The sequence below is a fragment of the Hippocampus guttulatus genome, chromosome 20, assembly GCF_054856545.1.
Source record: "Hippocampus guttulatus isolate MCC_2025c chromosome 20, RoL_Hgut_1.0, whole genome shotgun sequence".
In the NCBI taxonomy this organism is placed as follows: Eukaryota; Metazoa; Chordata; class Actinopteri; order Syngnathiformes; family Syngnathidae; genus Hippocampus; species Hippocampus guttulatus.
The window spans coordinates 10272501-10287228 of record NC_141280.1 but is presented as its reverse complement, the minus strand read 5'-3'; the positions used below and the strand labels follow the sequence as shown (position 1 = coordinate 10287228).

The 14728-nt window shown below is 44.7% G+C and overlaps 1 protein-coding gene across 1 annotated transcript in view; it reads left to right on the top strand.

The window, feature by feature from the left end:
* Nucleotides 1-14728, top strand: part of galnt14 (UDP-N-acetyl-alpha-D-galactosamine:polypeptide N-acetylgalactosaminyltransferase 14 (GalNAc-T14)) — a 58051-nt gene that overhangs the window by 20629 nt on the left and 22694 nt on the right. Inside the window, exon 3 of the mRNA XM_086100311.1 lies at nt 10373-10471. Within this exon, the coding sequence (XP_085956437.1) occupies nt 10373-10471 (99 nt within the window). The remainder of the gene's footprint in view (nt 1-10372; nt 10472-14728) is intronic.

The following is a 14728-nucleotide window of genomic DNA, read 5'->3' as shown; positions in this document are numbered from 1 at the left end:
AGGAAGTAACGACTTCCTCATTGGAGCAACAGTTAATAACCCATTCAGGGACAGCAGTCACTACAGTGGACAGCTTATTATGTTATCAGGTTATCATTATTGGTGCATGAAAGGGTTCATGATATATATTTTTTTCAGTCTGGTGCCCGCTGGGTGCTCGTTAGCAGCCAAAAGAGCAAAAATTGCACGGCACATTTATTCAGTTAACACTGTTTGTTCACTTAACAACCTGATCCCATCAAAGCGCTTCTATTTTATTCTTCCGCTTGCGTCCGTTCCAGCCTCCCAAGTGGATGAAAAGGGCAGCAAAGGCGGAGGAGGACCGAGACAGTCAGCCGGTGGAGAAATGTGGTAAAAAAAAAAAATTAAAAATGGAAGCAGGTTTTAATGGCCGCAGGGCGTGAGGTGGGGGTGCGGGGTTGAGCGGAGGTGTCGGCTCCTGGGAAGCTATTAGCTTCAAGGCTATTCAGTGCTCCATTTGGATTAGCCATCAGCAGGACAGGATTAAGCAAAGCGTGCCAGCGTATTACAATTTGACAAAGGATCCCGCCGGGCTCGCTGGACCGACCAACCGCCGCTCACCTTGGCCGATATTTAATGTCCACAAAGACCGGCTGGTAGAAAACGTGCTGACTTTGCGTTTCATCACAACTGTGGATGGTTGAGTGCAGACTTTCCCAAGCTTTACTGAGCCAAGGCACGCATTCTGCATTGAAAAAAAACAAACAAACGGCGCACCACCATACAAAAATGCAGACCTGCTATGCCACAGTTGTTCTTTAAAAAAAACAAAAAACATTCTCAGTGATATGCTGAGTTCATTCTGCCATTCTACCATCCATCAAACATCACTGACAAGATAACTTTAGCTTTACGAAGAAAATCCGAACAAAAATCATTAGCATCCACTTATCGTTGGAATATAAGCACGTGTTCGGATGGAAAACGAATAAAAAAGGTAGAAAAATACAATGGAAAGCAAAAAAAAAAGGTATAAAAGTGCAGTGGACAAGAAGTTGAGTCTGTTAGTGACATCTAGAAGTGATGATGGTAACCAAGAAGACACTTGGTTAGCATTAGCATAAACACAATTAGTAGCTCCAGTCGCAATTGTTAGCATCAATTTACGGTTGTAAAATAAGCGTAATTTAATTTGAAAGAAAACAATCAAACATGTTGGTGCGGATAAGAATAAGCTCGCTTTAATCAACAGTTAATTGAACATTCGTTTTTCACATGACCGATGGCGTTTTTAGTTTTCAGGCAAACTTCCTGATTGCCCTGCCGGCAGCTTTTCTCCAAGACGTTTCCTTTCCTAATGGTTTTTGCAACCTTGCGAGGGAAAGCCAAAGAGTGATGGTAACACTTAACGAGTTGGGAGGAGTAAAGCGAAGCGTTCCAAACATTTGGCTTGTGTAGCGAGAGAGCTCATCAAGGACATCTGCGGGGCCATTAGCGCCTTTTTTAAAAATTGTGTGCTTTAAGCCACCTACAAGTGCGTGAGCTGAACGGTCGCTTTCCCTTCTTTGACATTCCGCCCTCAGCAGCGCTGCTGCTCACCTCCGTCCCAGAAGGGTTCCTTTATTGGCTCGTTATTTATTCATGTGCTGCAGTCGCGCGCGCAGAAAATTTACATTTAGACTAGCTAGCATCTTTGTTTGTCTTGTTAGTCGCGGCGGTCGCCAATTAACGAACATTTCCAAAGTGTTTTAGGGCTCGCTAAAGGCTTTTGTCTCCTTTATTTACATTCCTGACACACTAACCGCTGCAATTTTCGAGAAAATGACAACTTTAGGGCAGCACGGTGAGCTAACGGTTCGCGCGTTTGCCTCGCAGTTCGCAAATGAAATTGAAAAAGAATGATTTCATGATTGAGAAAGTTATGCGCTGATGTTTTTATGTATGTTTGGCTGTTAGTGATCTGCAATTGGCAAGCGACCAGTCCATTGTTTGTCTACATGTGCTTTGCGATTGGATGGCGACCAGTTGAAGTTATTAACCGCTGCTGCCCCAAATCAGCTGGGACAAACTGCAGCTCACCCGCTGCCACCTTGATGAGAGAAGTGCTGCTACTTGAGTGTTTTAAAAAGAGAAAAATCAAAGAAAATATTGAGTCGGGGGAAGAAAAAAAAACCCCCTCCCAACTCCAGAAAAGTTGTTGACGTGTTGAACGCAGTGATTCAGACGTGATTTTCCACGTCGTTATTTCTCCGTCAGCCTCACGGTAGACAAATGAAACATCGACGGGCGGTCGACAACAAAGACTAACGAGCGTGAGGCAACGGCGGCGGCGGCGTTGACGCACTTCATTTCCTGTCGCGCCGCTACAAAAAGAAGAAAAAAAAAAACATCCAAAATGAACTTCCCGCTTGACTTCCGAGATAAAACGCGGCCCGTCCTTCTCTTGCTGGAGGTGTTTGTTTACGGCCAGGACTTGATTCGTGGAATGAGCCCGCTCGCTGCCTCAAACAGCCGGATTGATTAACGACGACTTGAAATCAAAGATCATCGTAGCTAAAATTCACATGGCATGTTGCAAAAATGCCAATTCAGATATCTTCCCGTCTCCCTGAACTGTTCCCTTGTTGTGGTTTAGTGGTTTTGTGTCCCAATGACATGAGGAGCTCGGTTATGTGGGGCTTTATGCCCCTGGCAGGGTGACCACGATCAAACGGGGACCAGAGAAAACCTGAAGCTGACCCTACCGCGGTGAAAGACTTTTTTTTCCCTGGCCTGGATGCGAGTCACTGCTCGCTGAGCTGGTTGCCGGCCGAGGGCGGGGACATCAGCGGGTGCTCGGATCCCCACCTTCAGAAGGCACGTCTTAGAGCGGGCGATGTCGCCGCCCCCCCCCCCACCCCGCCCCCCTCCACCGGCTAGCTAAGAAGCCTAAATTGGTGTGGGAGGTTGATAGGTTCCAACTACCGTGGTACCTCTACTGACGAACGTCTCTTCATACGAAATTTTCAAGTTACTAATGCCTCAACAGGAAAATTTTTCCTCGTGTCACGAAAGAAATTTCAAGATACAAAAGGTAAAAATACAGTATGGCCTGCAACTCGGTGCTCCGAGTTTCCTGAACGCAACATACTTCTAGCTGCTCTGCCATTGGCTACTACCGAGCATCTTCCTGGCATCCCATTGGCTAAGAGGGACCTTTACCAAATGGGTCTGTGTTAGATAGATCAATTTGTGTCGATGCGGCGTCCTTGTCATTCGCCTCTCGTGTCATGATGTGTTCCGATAGTTTTACGTACATGTGAATCACCCAGAAAAAGTGTTCACCAGTCGGGCGATCGCTCACTACTATGATGTTTGCCTTGGACATTTTCGAAGGATTCTTATAAGCCAACAAAAGCAAACGTCCTTGGATCCGTTCTTTACAAAACGTAAGGCGAAAACCACTTCTGAGAGAGAACATGAACTAAAGAGGGCAAACCCCCCCCCCCCCCCCCCCCCCGATGAGGACATAGTGAAAAGTTAAATGACCATCATTTCAATTCTTGTTTTTTTATGATGCACAACTCTCATTTATTGTGCAATAATCTAATTGTAACATGTATTTGCTACATATTTCGATGCATTTTTATGCTTTAGAAAACATTGATGTCTGAATTTTGGGGGGGGCTTGGAACGGATTAGGGCTTTTACATAGAAAACGTGCCTCCACTTACAAAATTTTCTAGCTCAGACATTCCTTCCAGAACCAATTAATTTCTTAACTGGAGGTACCACTGTAGATCCAATCTGCTCCGCCCACGCCAGTTTTTAAAATCAAAAGGACGCGCTAAACCATGAGAGAGGTACACTGAGTAAACACATTTCCGCGTAGTTACACAACGGGGCACATGACCGCACTATTGTCGTTTTTAAGAGGATTATTTAGACTGAATTTGAGCTGCCCGAATGGAAGAAGCTCAATTTCCGAAGCTAAATGCGTCTTTTAATGGTGTGAGTAAATATAATAAGGACATAAAAAAATGAGTGCAATTTACATTTTTCTTCTGCATATTACAGAAGCTAAGTATGCGTGTGTGGTAAATGGGCCGCAGTAATTTAACTTAATCAGCATGTCCGAGCAAATGGGATTAAAATAACGATCGCTTAAGTTTTGCACAACCCCCCAAAAACATGAGAGCTAAACTACATTTGTTGTTGTCATTGTCGTCTTTGACCCAATCAACTCAGAAACTGTTCAGGCTTATGGACGGATGAAGTGCATCAAATCGTTGGGAGACGCAAAGGCTGAAGTCTTCCAACTTTGCAGCAAGACTTTTTGTGAAATTTGCTTTTCTCCCTGTGAGGGCTGGAAAAACAAAAACAGACCTTGAGGCCTTTGTGAATTGCACCGGTGGGCCAGTCAGCTGTATTTTCCCACGCTGCTCAAACACGCGCTGGGAAAATACAGCAAAAATAGAATAGATGCAGACAAGAAGCTCGAGATGCGTGCGCGTACGCGCGTGTGCTCACGTCGATTCTGAACAGTCTGCAGATGTTGAACAAAAGATGCCAGCTGAAAACACATTTGGGATGAATCGCTCCAATTGTTGCAAGACGGCTGACTGCAGCGATTTGTGTGTGTGTGTGTGTGTGTGTGTGTGTGTTTGTTTTGGGGATGTTTTGGGGGACATAGTTTGAATTGTTTTTTGTGTGTGACTGTTTTTTTTTTTTAATTTTAGTAGGGCTCATCACTTAGCATATTGGCCCGAATATAAGACGGCCCTGATTATAAGACGACCCCCTCTTTTTCAAGACTCAAGTTTGAAAAAAGACTTTTTGAACACCAAATAAATTTTTATACGGAAACTAATTACAGTACATCTGAAACAAATGATTATAACAATATATTTGAGAGAAAAAAGCATGTTATTTTGCCTCGTTCAAATCTAAAGTGCAATCACATTCGTCAATGAATGGCTTCTGGTTTTTGAAATGTAAATAACATCATAACTTCTCCTCAGCTGCCGGTTAACCTGGCCGATCTTCGACCCACTTTTCTCCAGATTGTCACTACGTTTCTCCATTTTCTGTTGTCTCTTCTATTATTTTCTTCTTTTCCTTCTTACCACTATTTTTTATTTTTCTTCTTCGTGCTACCGCAATTTTTATTTTTATTCTTCGTGACAGGGCTTTGGCCTGGGGAGTCAAGTTCAGCATTCGCTTCAATGATATCTGGCGCCATCTAGCGTCGTGAATGGGTATAATGTCTCGACCCCGAATATAAGACAACTCCCACTTTTTCAGTCTTATTTCAATGCAAAAACCACCGTCTTATATTCGGGCCAATACGATAAACCAATTTTACCCTTTCACGCACCCTTTAACCTGATAACATGATAAGATGCCCACTGTCGTAACAGCTGTCCCCGAAAGGGTTAAATCAGCATCTCAGTGTAGTAGAAAGCATTTTGCGAAAAGAATGTTCCATTTTTCTTAATTGCCGGGCTTTATTTTACACATCAATATGTCTGACAGTCAATCCATACTGTAAATAGAAAATCTGGACAATTTCATCTCAGACTCACTCACGCCACTGTGGGACTAAATGACAGCAGGCAGACAATCAAAAAGGATTTGGGGGAAAAAATGTGGTTATGGTGCGGTTTGTTAGCCAGGGCTGAAAAGAAACTGGACCAGCGAAGAGAGATTGAAGACAAAGATGCAGCAGGGAAGAAAATGGACACGGCACTAACAACATCGATTATTCAATCTAAGGCCCCTCCGAGTCGTTAGCCACGACACAAGCACGCGCGAAGACACAATGTAACGCACTGGAGGAGCTTTAAGTCCACTTGTACACACAACAGTCCATTTCAGTCCACTTGTACACACAACATAACCTTTAAGTACACTTCAGCAGACTGCCGAAATGTTTCATTACGATCGTCTTGTCGTGCCTGAAATAAAGTGCAGCACGGCAGCGCGCTACCTTGAAGTGCACTTGTCCACACGGAACCTTAAAAGCTTGCGTTGCAGATGTTCCTTTCCGAATACGTTCGACATGTTTGGAGATAATTGCTGAAAATGTCCAAAGACTGAGTTTTATTTTTTATTTTTAAAAGCCTAACATGGCAACCAGCAAGTGGACTGTGGTTTCTGGCTACTGTCGTCGTGCCTCATTGTCAGCTGTGCGCACATCCCACAGAGAAATGCAAAGGAACGGGTGGGGCAGAATTTTAATTAGTTTTTTAAAGTTTGATTTGACAGCTAGCATGTAGACTGCTGAGATTTAGAGTGCCTCGTTGTCACCTGTGAGTGTGTGCACGTCCCACAGAGAAATGAAAAAAAAGAGGTAGGGCAGAATTATCTTTATTATTATTTTTTTTTAAGTTTGACTTGGCAGCTTGCGTGTAGACTGCTGTGCTTTAGAGTGCCTCGTTGTCACTTGTGAGTGTGTGCACGTCCCACAGAGAAGTGCAAAAGAACGGGTAGGGCAGCATTGTCATAGTTTTTTTTTAAGTTTGACTTGACAGTCAGCATGTAGACTGCTGCGCTTTAGATTGCCTCATGGCCAGCTCTAAGTATCTGCATGTCTCACAGAGAGGCAGAAGAGTTTTTTTTTTTTTAGTTTGACTTGACAGCCAGTGTATGGTCAATTGCTCTGGACTTGTGTGGCTACTGTAGAGTGCCTTGTTGTCAAAGAGCGTGGTGGGTTTTTTGAGAAAGGTCCATCCTGAGTGCCCACTTGTGTACTGTCACTTTGCGCCGGCTTGGCTGCTTTAGAGTGCCTTGTTCATCACATATATTGCAAAGAAAATATATCCGTTCTCCAACGTTGCTACTGACTAATGATTCGAGCAGAGTTCCTTCGTTATTTTCATGTGAGCGCAAAACCTCATTTGCACATGCACACCCGTGCACTGGCCTCATGTTCTTCAAAGAGAAAGAAATGCAGTTTTTGCACTGCAGGCAAGGCGGGCGGCCAGAACAACAAGCCAAGGGAGGAATGCTGATTTTTAGTTTTTATTTTTTGCATTTTTTTATTTTTTTTGCCTATCCCGGAATGTTTGTTTGCATTTCATTAATGACTTGCGAAGTGAAAACAGCAGCATATGAAAACAGTTGTGACTTTACAGACGAACCAAAAGAAAGCAAGACGTTGATCGCAGTCACGGTGCATTGGAAACAAGTCGGAAATACTTCTCCTGTCTCTGTGCATTTGGTTGCCGTTGTGTTTTTTTGAGCAAAACTTGTCGGACTTGCGTCGAGAAATGCACATCGACTGGCCGTGTTACACGTTTGGCTGAGTCCAACTCTTCTCACATTTGAACGATGAAGCTCCCTGACGTTTTGGTTGCATTTGAATCATGACTTTTAATCATCGAACTTTCATATCCACCCGTGCCTTGAGATACGAGTTTAATTCGGAACCCAAATCAGCTTTTCCCACGGAAATGGAAGGAAATGAACCCATTCTATCCTTCCCCAAAAATAAACAAAATTGTGGCGAAATAGCACTCCATCGTATTCTGCTTTATCAAAACGTCCACTGATGAGGTCATGAAATTTGGGATGGGCTCCAGTGCACCCGCGACCCTCCTGAGGAGAAGTGGTCCAGAAAATGGCTGGAAGCGTAAATGTAACGAAAAAGAATTCAACACACGCTTTCTGCTTCAATTGAATGCATCTTGTGCTGCTCCTTCTGGTGCGCACGCCTTTGCCACCAGGGGCACTATAAAACCATCCTTTTAGATGTCTCAACTCCTCTTACCTCATCATTACGGCACAAATATTGGTTGTTCTATGCAGAGGATCAGGAATATTTCATATCTCAAGACGGTGCTTACAACTCAAAGCGAAAAAAAACAAACTGCTAAGATGATCCTCGAGGCTGCCTCCCTATGCAGCTTTCGCAGTTTTCGACGTTGAAGCACTTAGCGCCTTTCTCACTCTACGTCACCTGACACATTCGTGACATACCCCCGAAGGAAAAATGGCATCCGCTGTCAAAGTGGCAACCTGGGAATGAATGCGCACATTTGGTGGATGACTGACAGCTGGTGGGCGTCGAAAAGCCATCCGGCGTGACGACCGACCACCCCCGACAGATTAGCACGCCGTCACTCACATTCTCATTCGCCCTTTAGCGGCGTCTTGTTTTTGTCTTCCTCGTGTCCTCGCCCTTCTCCCATCTTCAACTCACTCGCACCCCCCCTTACCCCCCCACACACACTCCTCCTCATCCTCCTGTTGCCCGCATTTTCCTTTTTCACACGCTCACGTCTTCCCCTAGCTTGCGGCCTCATCTTCCTCGTCGTTATCGTGCCCTTTCTCTTCCATCCCTGTCTCCTCCTCTTCCTCGTAACCTCCTCCTCTTCCTCATGTCCTCTTCCTGCTGGCGGCGTTGTCCTCGTCTTTGACTCGCCCCGTGAGTCTCACGAGGGAGTTCCCGTCTCTTCATTCCGAGCATGATGCTTGAAGAGCGCACACGCGCACAGACACACACTGGTAGAGTATGCGAGCGGGTTCATATCAGCTCCGACATCAGTCATCTGTCAGCACAAACGTTGTCTGTACATCTGTGCCCGCCATTGGGTGCCTGGGTGTGTGTGTGTGTGTGTGTGTGTGTGTGTGTGTGTGTGTGTGTGTGTGTGTGTGTGCGCGCACGCCACACAAACACACGCTCGTGTTGCAGGTCGGCCTTTATCTCCCGATCGCTTCTCTGGGCTGGAGCTGCTGCATAAATCAAGTGCGGCAAAAGTGGAGATGGTGGCACAGAGGTGCATGATGGGATGCGATAGGAGAAATATATACGTGTGTGTGTGTGTGTGTGTGCGTGCGCGCGCGTGTGTGTACACAGTGGGGAGAGTCTCTTTCTTGGCAAGAGGCTGCGAGACAATAGGAAGCTGAGGAAGGAGGAGTGGAGGAGGAAGGGGAGGAAGAGGACCAAGAGGGTGGCAGCCCTTTCAGCTCCCACCGCAAATAGCACGCGGCATTATTTCCGCCAAAACATTTAGTAATAACACCGATGCTGTCTCTCCACAGAGACAAACTACATTGTCATGCTGAACTCTCCTTTCGACAGTGTCAACAGTCATTCGCTTCGTCTTCCTAATGGCACAGCCGCAAGCAACCAAGCAAGCACTTTTCACTTTCTTTGGAAAGAAACGGAGGGCTACCTGAGAGAAAAAAAACAAACAAAGACAACGATACTAACAAAGAGAGGCGCACGCAGCAAATGAGAGAAAAAGTACACGTGAGGCAGACTAACATATTGTCCATCGGGCAAGCTCTCAGCTCATCAGTACAGCACTAATACCAATCATTCTTTGCAGAGGACAAAGAATATGTGATTGTGAGTACTGCTATTTTGTGTGCCTACAAGTTCCGCTGTGTTCAATCTTTTGCTTCAAGGGTTATCGCTTACTTTTTGCCCGTTTCCTCCGTCCTTATAAAACTCAACAAAATATTTTGAAACATGTAATTAATGAGCAAAAATAGCACACCAGGATCGTGAATTTTGTCAAAACATGCAGTAATGCCTTGCCTTGGCCACCTGGGGCAGTATAAGACAGACAGACCAACATATTGTCCATTGGGTAAGCTCTCAGCTCATCAGTACAGCACTAATACCAATCATTCTTTGCAGAGGATAAAGAATGTGTGACTGTGAGTACTGCTATATTGTGTGCCTTCAAGTGCCGCTGTGTTCAATCTGTTGCTTCAAGGGTTATAGCGTAATTTGAGGCTTAATTTGTGTCCTGTGCACCCTACTTTTGTTACTTTCTGAGCTGTTGCGTCCCGCTCTACCTTTTTCACGTCAAACAAAAAACTAATTGCTGCTTAATGATCTCCTGATAGGCTTATTTCACGGCCGGGCGCTCACGCTGCACGAGCTCACATTTCCTGTCAGGCTCAAGGACACTTCAGCAGGTCACCGCATTAAACTCGCGCGCGCACACACACACACACACACACACACACACACACACACACACACACACACACACACACACACACACACACACACAGAGTAGAAAGGCCACAGGTGAGGCAGACAGCTGCTTTTGTTTCAAAATGTTAACCATCCATCAATCTCACGATAAAGGCCAGTGTCCTCTTTATGCTCTGCGTGCGTGCAAGCGCGTGCATGTGTGCGTGTCTTTTTTTTTTTCTTTTAGTATGCGAAGAAAAGTGTGCTGATCCAGCGGCAGCGGCCTCCACTTTCCCATTGTTGCGGGCTGTTTTTTAATGAGCCCGGCTGCTCATTTATAATTCATGTTCTGCAGCCGTGAACACATGTGTGTCACTTCAGGAGAAAGTATGCGCCTGTGCACGTCCGTGTGTGGGCGGGAGAGATTTGTGAAGATAACATAGCGCTCGCTATTACTGTTTGCCCATTTTTTAAAATGTATTTATTTTTTGCGTGCAGGTGCAGCTCGTTGCGCTACGACGCCAAGCTCCCCCCGACTTCCATCATCATCACCTTTCACAACGAGGCACGCTCCACCTTGCTGCGCACCGTCAGGAGGTATGCACGCTACACACAAGAATGAAGAGCAATTGCACATACACGACAGTAGGTGGCAGTGTCGCTCTCTTGTCACTTTTCTTGTAAGTTAATGTACATTTCTTTCATTTTGTTTTTGTTTTCTACATTGTCAATAAGGGCACGATGTAATGCCGCAGTGATACTAGAGTGACGGCAGAGAGTTGAGGGGGGTGCAAAATATTTTCTTCTTCCTGGGTGTCTGTAACAGAAAATGTATGGGGTGGACATTGATGTGTATGTGCTGCACAGACAGGATGTGGTGGATCTTGTCTATATTTTGGATGTGTTGTGTGGCAAAGCAAAAGCCAAATGAACCACACACACACACACACACACTTTACTGACCCTCAATCTGTGCACCATCTTTCTTTTCTCACTCATTTTGATGGTATCAGCAGGTCCACACACACACACACACACACACTGGCCTGAGTTCAGCTCATTACAGCAGCCAGTGTGGTGGGACTGACTCCTTCCGACTATCACAGAGGACATTGTGTGTGTGTGTGTGTGTGTGTGTGTGTGTGTGTAGGTAGGTGTGTGTGTGTGTGTTTGCGTCCTCCCCTGCAGGCCTTCTTAAAGCTCTGCAGTTTTCAACCAATTAAAAGACAATCTGTCTCCTTGGGACACGCTGCTCCCTGTGCTCTGCCTCACTTTCCCAATTTGTGTGTGTGTGTGTGTGTGTGTGTGTGTGTGTGTGTGTGTGCGTGTGTGTGTTTGTGTGTGTGTGTCGTGTGGACTTGGGATCTGCAACTATTTTGCCGGCTTTTATTTTTAGTTGGTGAGTTTGCAGCGTTGGCGCATCCACAGACTGTGAGCAAGTGAGCTAACGAGCGACCGCTGCCGTTATTCTTGGAATCATCACTTTTTTTTTTTTTTTTTTTTTGCATTTTGATTATTTTCGAGCTTTGCAGTGTGGCGTGTGAACATTTTGTATTTGCATAATTTATGAGCCGAGGCGGAGACGCGATGTTTGATTCTCGACCGTACTCGGCGCCTCCTCAGCAATAAACATGAGCGAAAGAGACACACACATCAATTTGTGTGTCTTCATTTCATCACTTAAATGTAGCTTAAGTGTTTCAGGTATTTGGAAGCTCAGTCTTTGTAACACTACGGGACAGTATACCAAAACATTTTTTCAGAAACCGCTCCTGTAACCGTGTGGAGAGTCCAAACATTGAGGGGATATTCCTGGGAGAGGTCGTTCAGTGTGTCATCATGTTTTGTACGGTTCCACAGCAAGGTCAAAATCACCTCTATTGAAATATCCTCTCCCTCCCATGGCTTTACATGAGTTTATTGTCCCATATGTTTCCCCCTTTTTGGATCCAGGACCCCCAAGATGAACGGTATCGCTTCATCTCTATGTTTATTATCTGTAATTGGCTGGCAACCAGTCCAGGGTGGGCCATTTGTCGAAAGACAGCTGGGATAAACTCCAGCACGTCTGCGACCATTCCCAGAATAGGCGGATGGATGTTTATTTATGTATTTCGTATGTATCGTTACAATACAGTAGAGTGGATAGAGAGCTTATGCATATAAAACAGTACAGACTGTAAATCATATTATTTGTCGATCACGTTGTTTTAAGTGCGCCTCTCTGTCACATTGTATCCGACATGAAAGAAAAGAACAAATAAAAATGTAGAGACACAAAGAATAACGTTCTTACTCTTATAATTTAGTCTGTAACAGCAAAGATTTGATGTGTATCGATTTGGCTTGAAAAAAGGTGATCACCACTGCCCCCTACTGTAGTGGATGTGCAAGTCCACTTTATTGTAGTGCTGAAAAAAATAAAAAATAAAGCACATACCCCATGGTCACTGTAAGAGGCTGGGAGAGGGGCACTTGCATCGCATTGCGCTCTTGCTATTTAAGAAGGACTAATATAAAGTCACATATTCACAATTTCTCCTTTAAAGTAGTTGAGATCAGCAAAGAAAAAGTGGATTTTTTTTGTGTAACTTTCCTGAGTAGTTGGAGTGCTATGATTTTTTTTTTTTTTTGCGCGTGTCTAATCCTTTAATATTTTAATTTAGTAATTTAGTAACGGTGGTCTGAAAGAAAAAGATAAAACCTGTGTTGTCTCTTTCAATTTAATGGGATAAAGCTTCACGTTGCGGCTTGGGGCATGCGGGGAAGAGTCGGGGGGGGGGGGGGGGTCGACACCCGCCGGCTTTGGTTCCTCGTGCACGTTGGCATTCGCCTTGGATAAAAGACATGCTTTCTCGAACTCGCTCTCTTCTCTCGCTGTCGATATTTAATCAAGCCGCAATCTGACAATTGATCGTCTCATCAGAGCTGACGGAGGCGTTGTGGGAGAAGTCGGGCGATGAGATTAGCATGGCGCTTCCATGCTTCTTCTCTCCAACAAACTAAACTTGAGAGGGACAATTTTCTCTCTTCTCAGAAGGTCACCGCCTGACTCGTCATGGTGTCAAAATGCGACGGGAACATCAGCAGCAGCGCTTTTCAAGTCTTGCCATCCGCTGAGCCAGATGGCCTCTCGCTGGGCTTGGCTTGCCCGCCCCTCGCCAACATGACAACGTGTCCACGTCATGTAGTCAGGTGCTCACGTGCAGCCAGTGGGCAGTCGCTGAGCCTGTACGGGACTGGTCTATATGACAACAATAATACTCATAGGTGGAGGAACAACAATTACCGTATTTCCTGCACTATAAGGCACACCTAAAAGCATTCTATTTTCGCAGTGCACCTTCTAATCGGATGTGCCTTATATATGGAACGCTATTCTGATTTCTTGGACATAGTATTTTAAATATTCTGTGAAGCGCTTTGTTCCAGCTGCAGCGGTTGTGAAGGCTCAATATAAATAAAGCTGTATTGTATTGTATTGCATTTCCTTTACCGTAGCACCATCTAGTGCAGGGGTCGGGAACCTATGGCTCACGAGCCAGGTTGGGGCTCTTTTGATGATTGCATCTGGCTCGCAGATAAAACAAAATATTCTCGCTTGTTTAATCCATCGATCGATTTTTCACTGTTCAGGGCTGCAGTTGGCGGCAGGAGCAATTTTAATTGGATGATACTGACCTACGTTGGAAGTTGCTGGGGAACAGGTAAACGCCCCCTTTTGAATCAGGCCACTCGGTCATTAGCTCAAAGCTAATCCTTCGACGAATAAGATGGCGAAAAGAAAAAAAGATGACGAGTATGGTACACTTCAGGACGAATGGACCGAAGGATTCGCCTTTTTGGAAAGAACAAGTTCCACGTTGTGTCTAATTTGCAATGACAAAATACCATTGATGAAATGGTCGAATGTAAAGCGGCACCTTGACACGCGACATGCTACGTTCGTATCAAAATACTCTGCGGGAGAGGGCAGAAAGGAAGCGTGCAAGCTACTGAGCAGGATGCAAGCTAGCCATCAACAACTCAGCAATGGACCGGGCAAGCTGACTATAATTCCACGAGCTTTGCTGGATCGTGAGCAATCGTGAGGAACGGAAAATCATTCACATTAACTCATTCAGTACCAGCCAATTCTGGACCAAGTCTGAAAAGACGTTTAAAAACGTCTTTGGGAGTGAATGAGTTAAGAGTATTATAACAGCATTATTTTAAAAAATACATTCAGAGGCTTATTATACTGACATTTTGTTGAATTCACTTTTAAAATACAGTTATATATATATATATATATATGGCTCTCACTGAAATACATTTCCAAATATTTTGCTTTCATCTCTCTCTTAGTCAAAAAGGTTCCCAACCCCTGATCTAGTGCAACCGCAGCCACTATTGTAGCTTCTATTCTATGCGCCTTATAGCGTGGTGCGCCCTATATATGAAAACCGTTTTAAAGAAGGCCATTCATTGAAGGTGCGCTTTATAATCCGAAGCACCCTATAGTGCTGAAAATACAGTAATTGATTTTGAACTTAATTGGCAGTTAATTGGTGAGAGACCTTGTCAAACTTTAATTTGCTCAAAATGTTTCTGCCTCTTGATAGTAAATATTTTCGGGCAGTTGCAAAGGTCAGTTGTTGGATTTAATAAACCCCGAAGACAAACTTTAAAACATAAGAGAGACTAAGAGGCAAGCACAGTTGTCTTTCTTGCAAGCAGAGTGCGCTGAGACATGTCTTGGTTCACAATCTCGGAACAGCTCTGCAGCTAGCTGAGATGTGTATACCGTTACAGTCCCTGGACAGCTCTGAAGAAACCGCGCTTGTCTCCTTGGTTTTATGAACTCCATCAAAG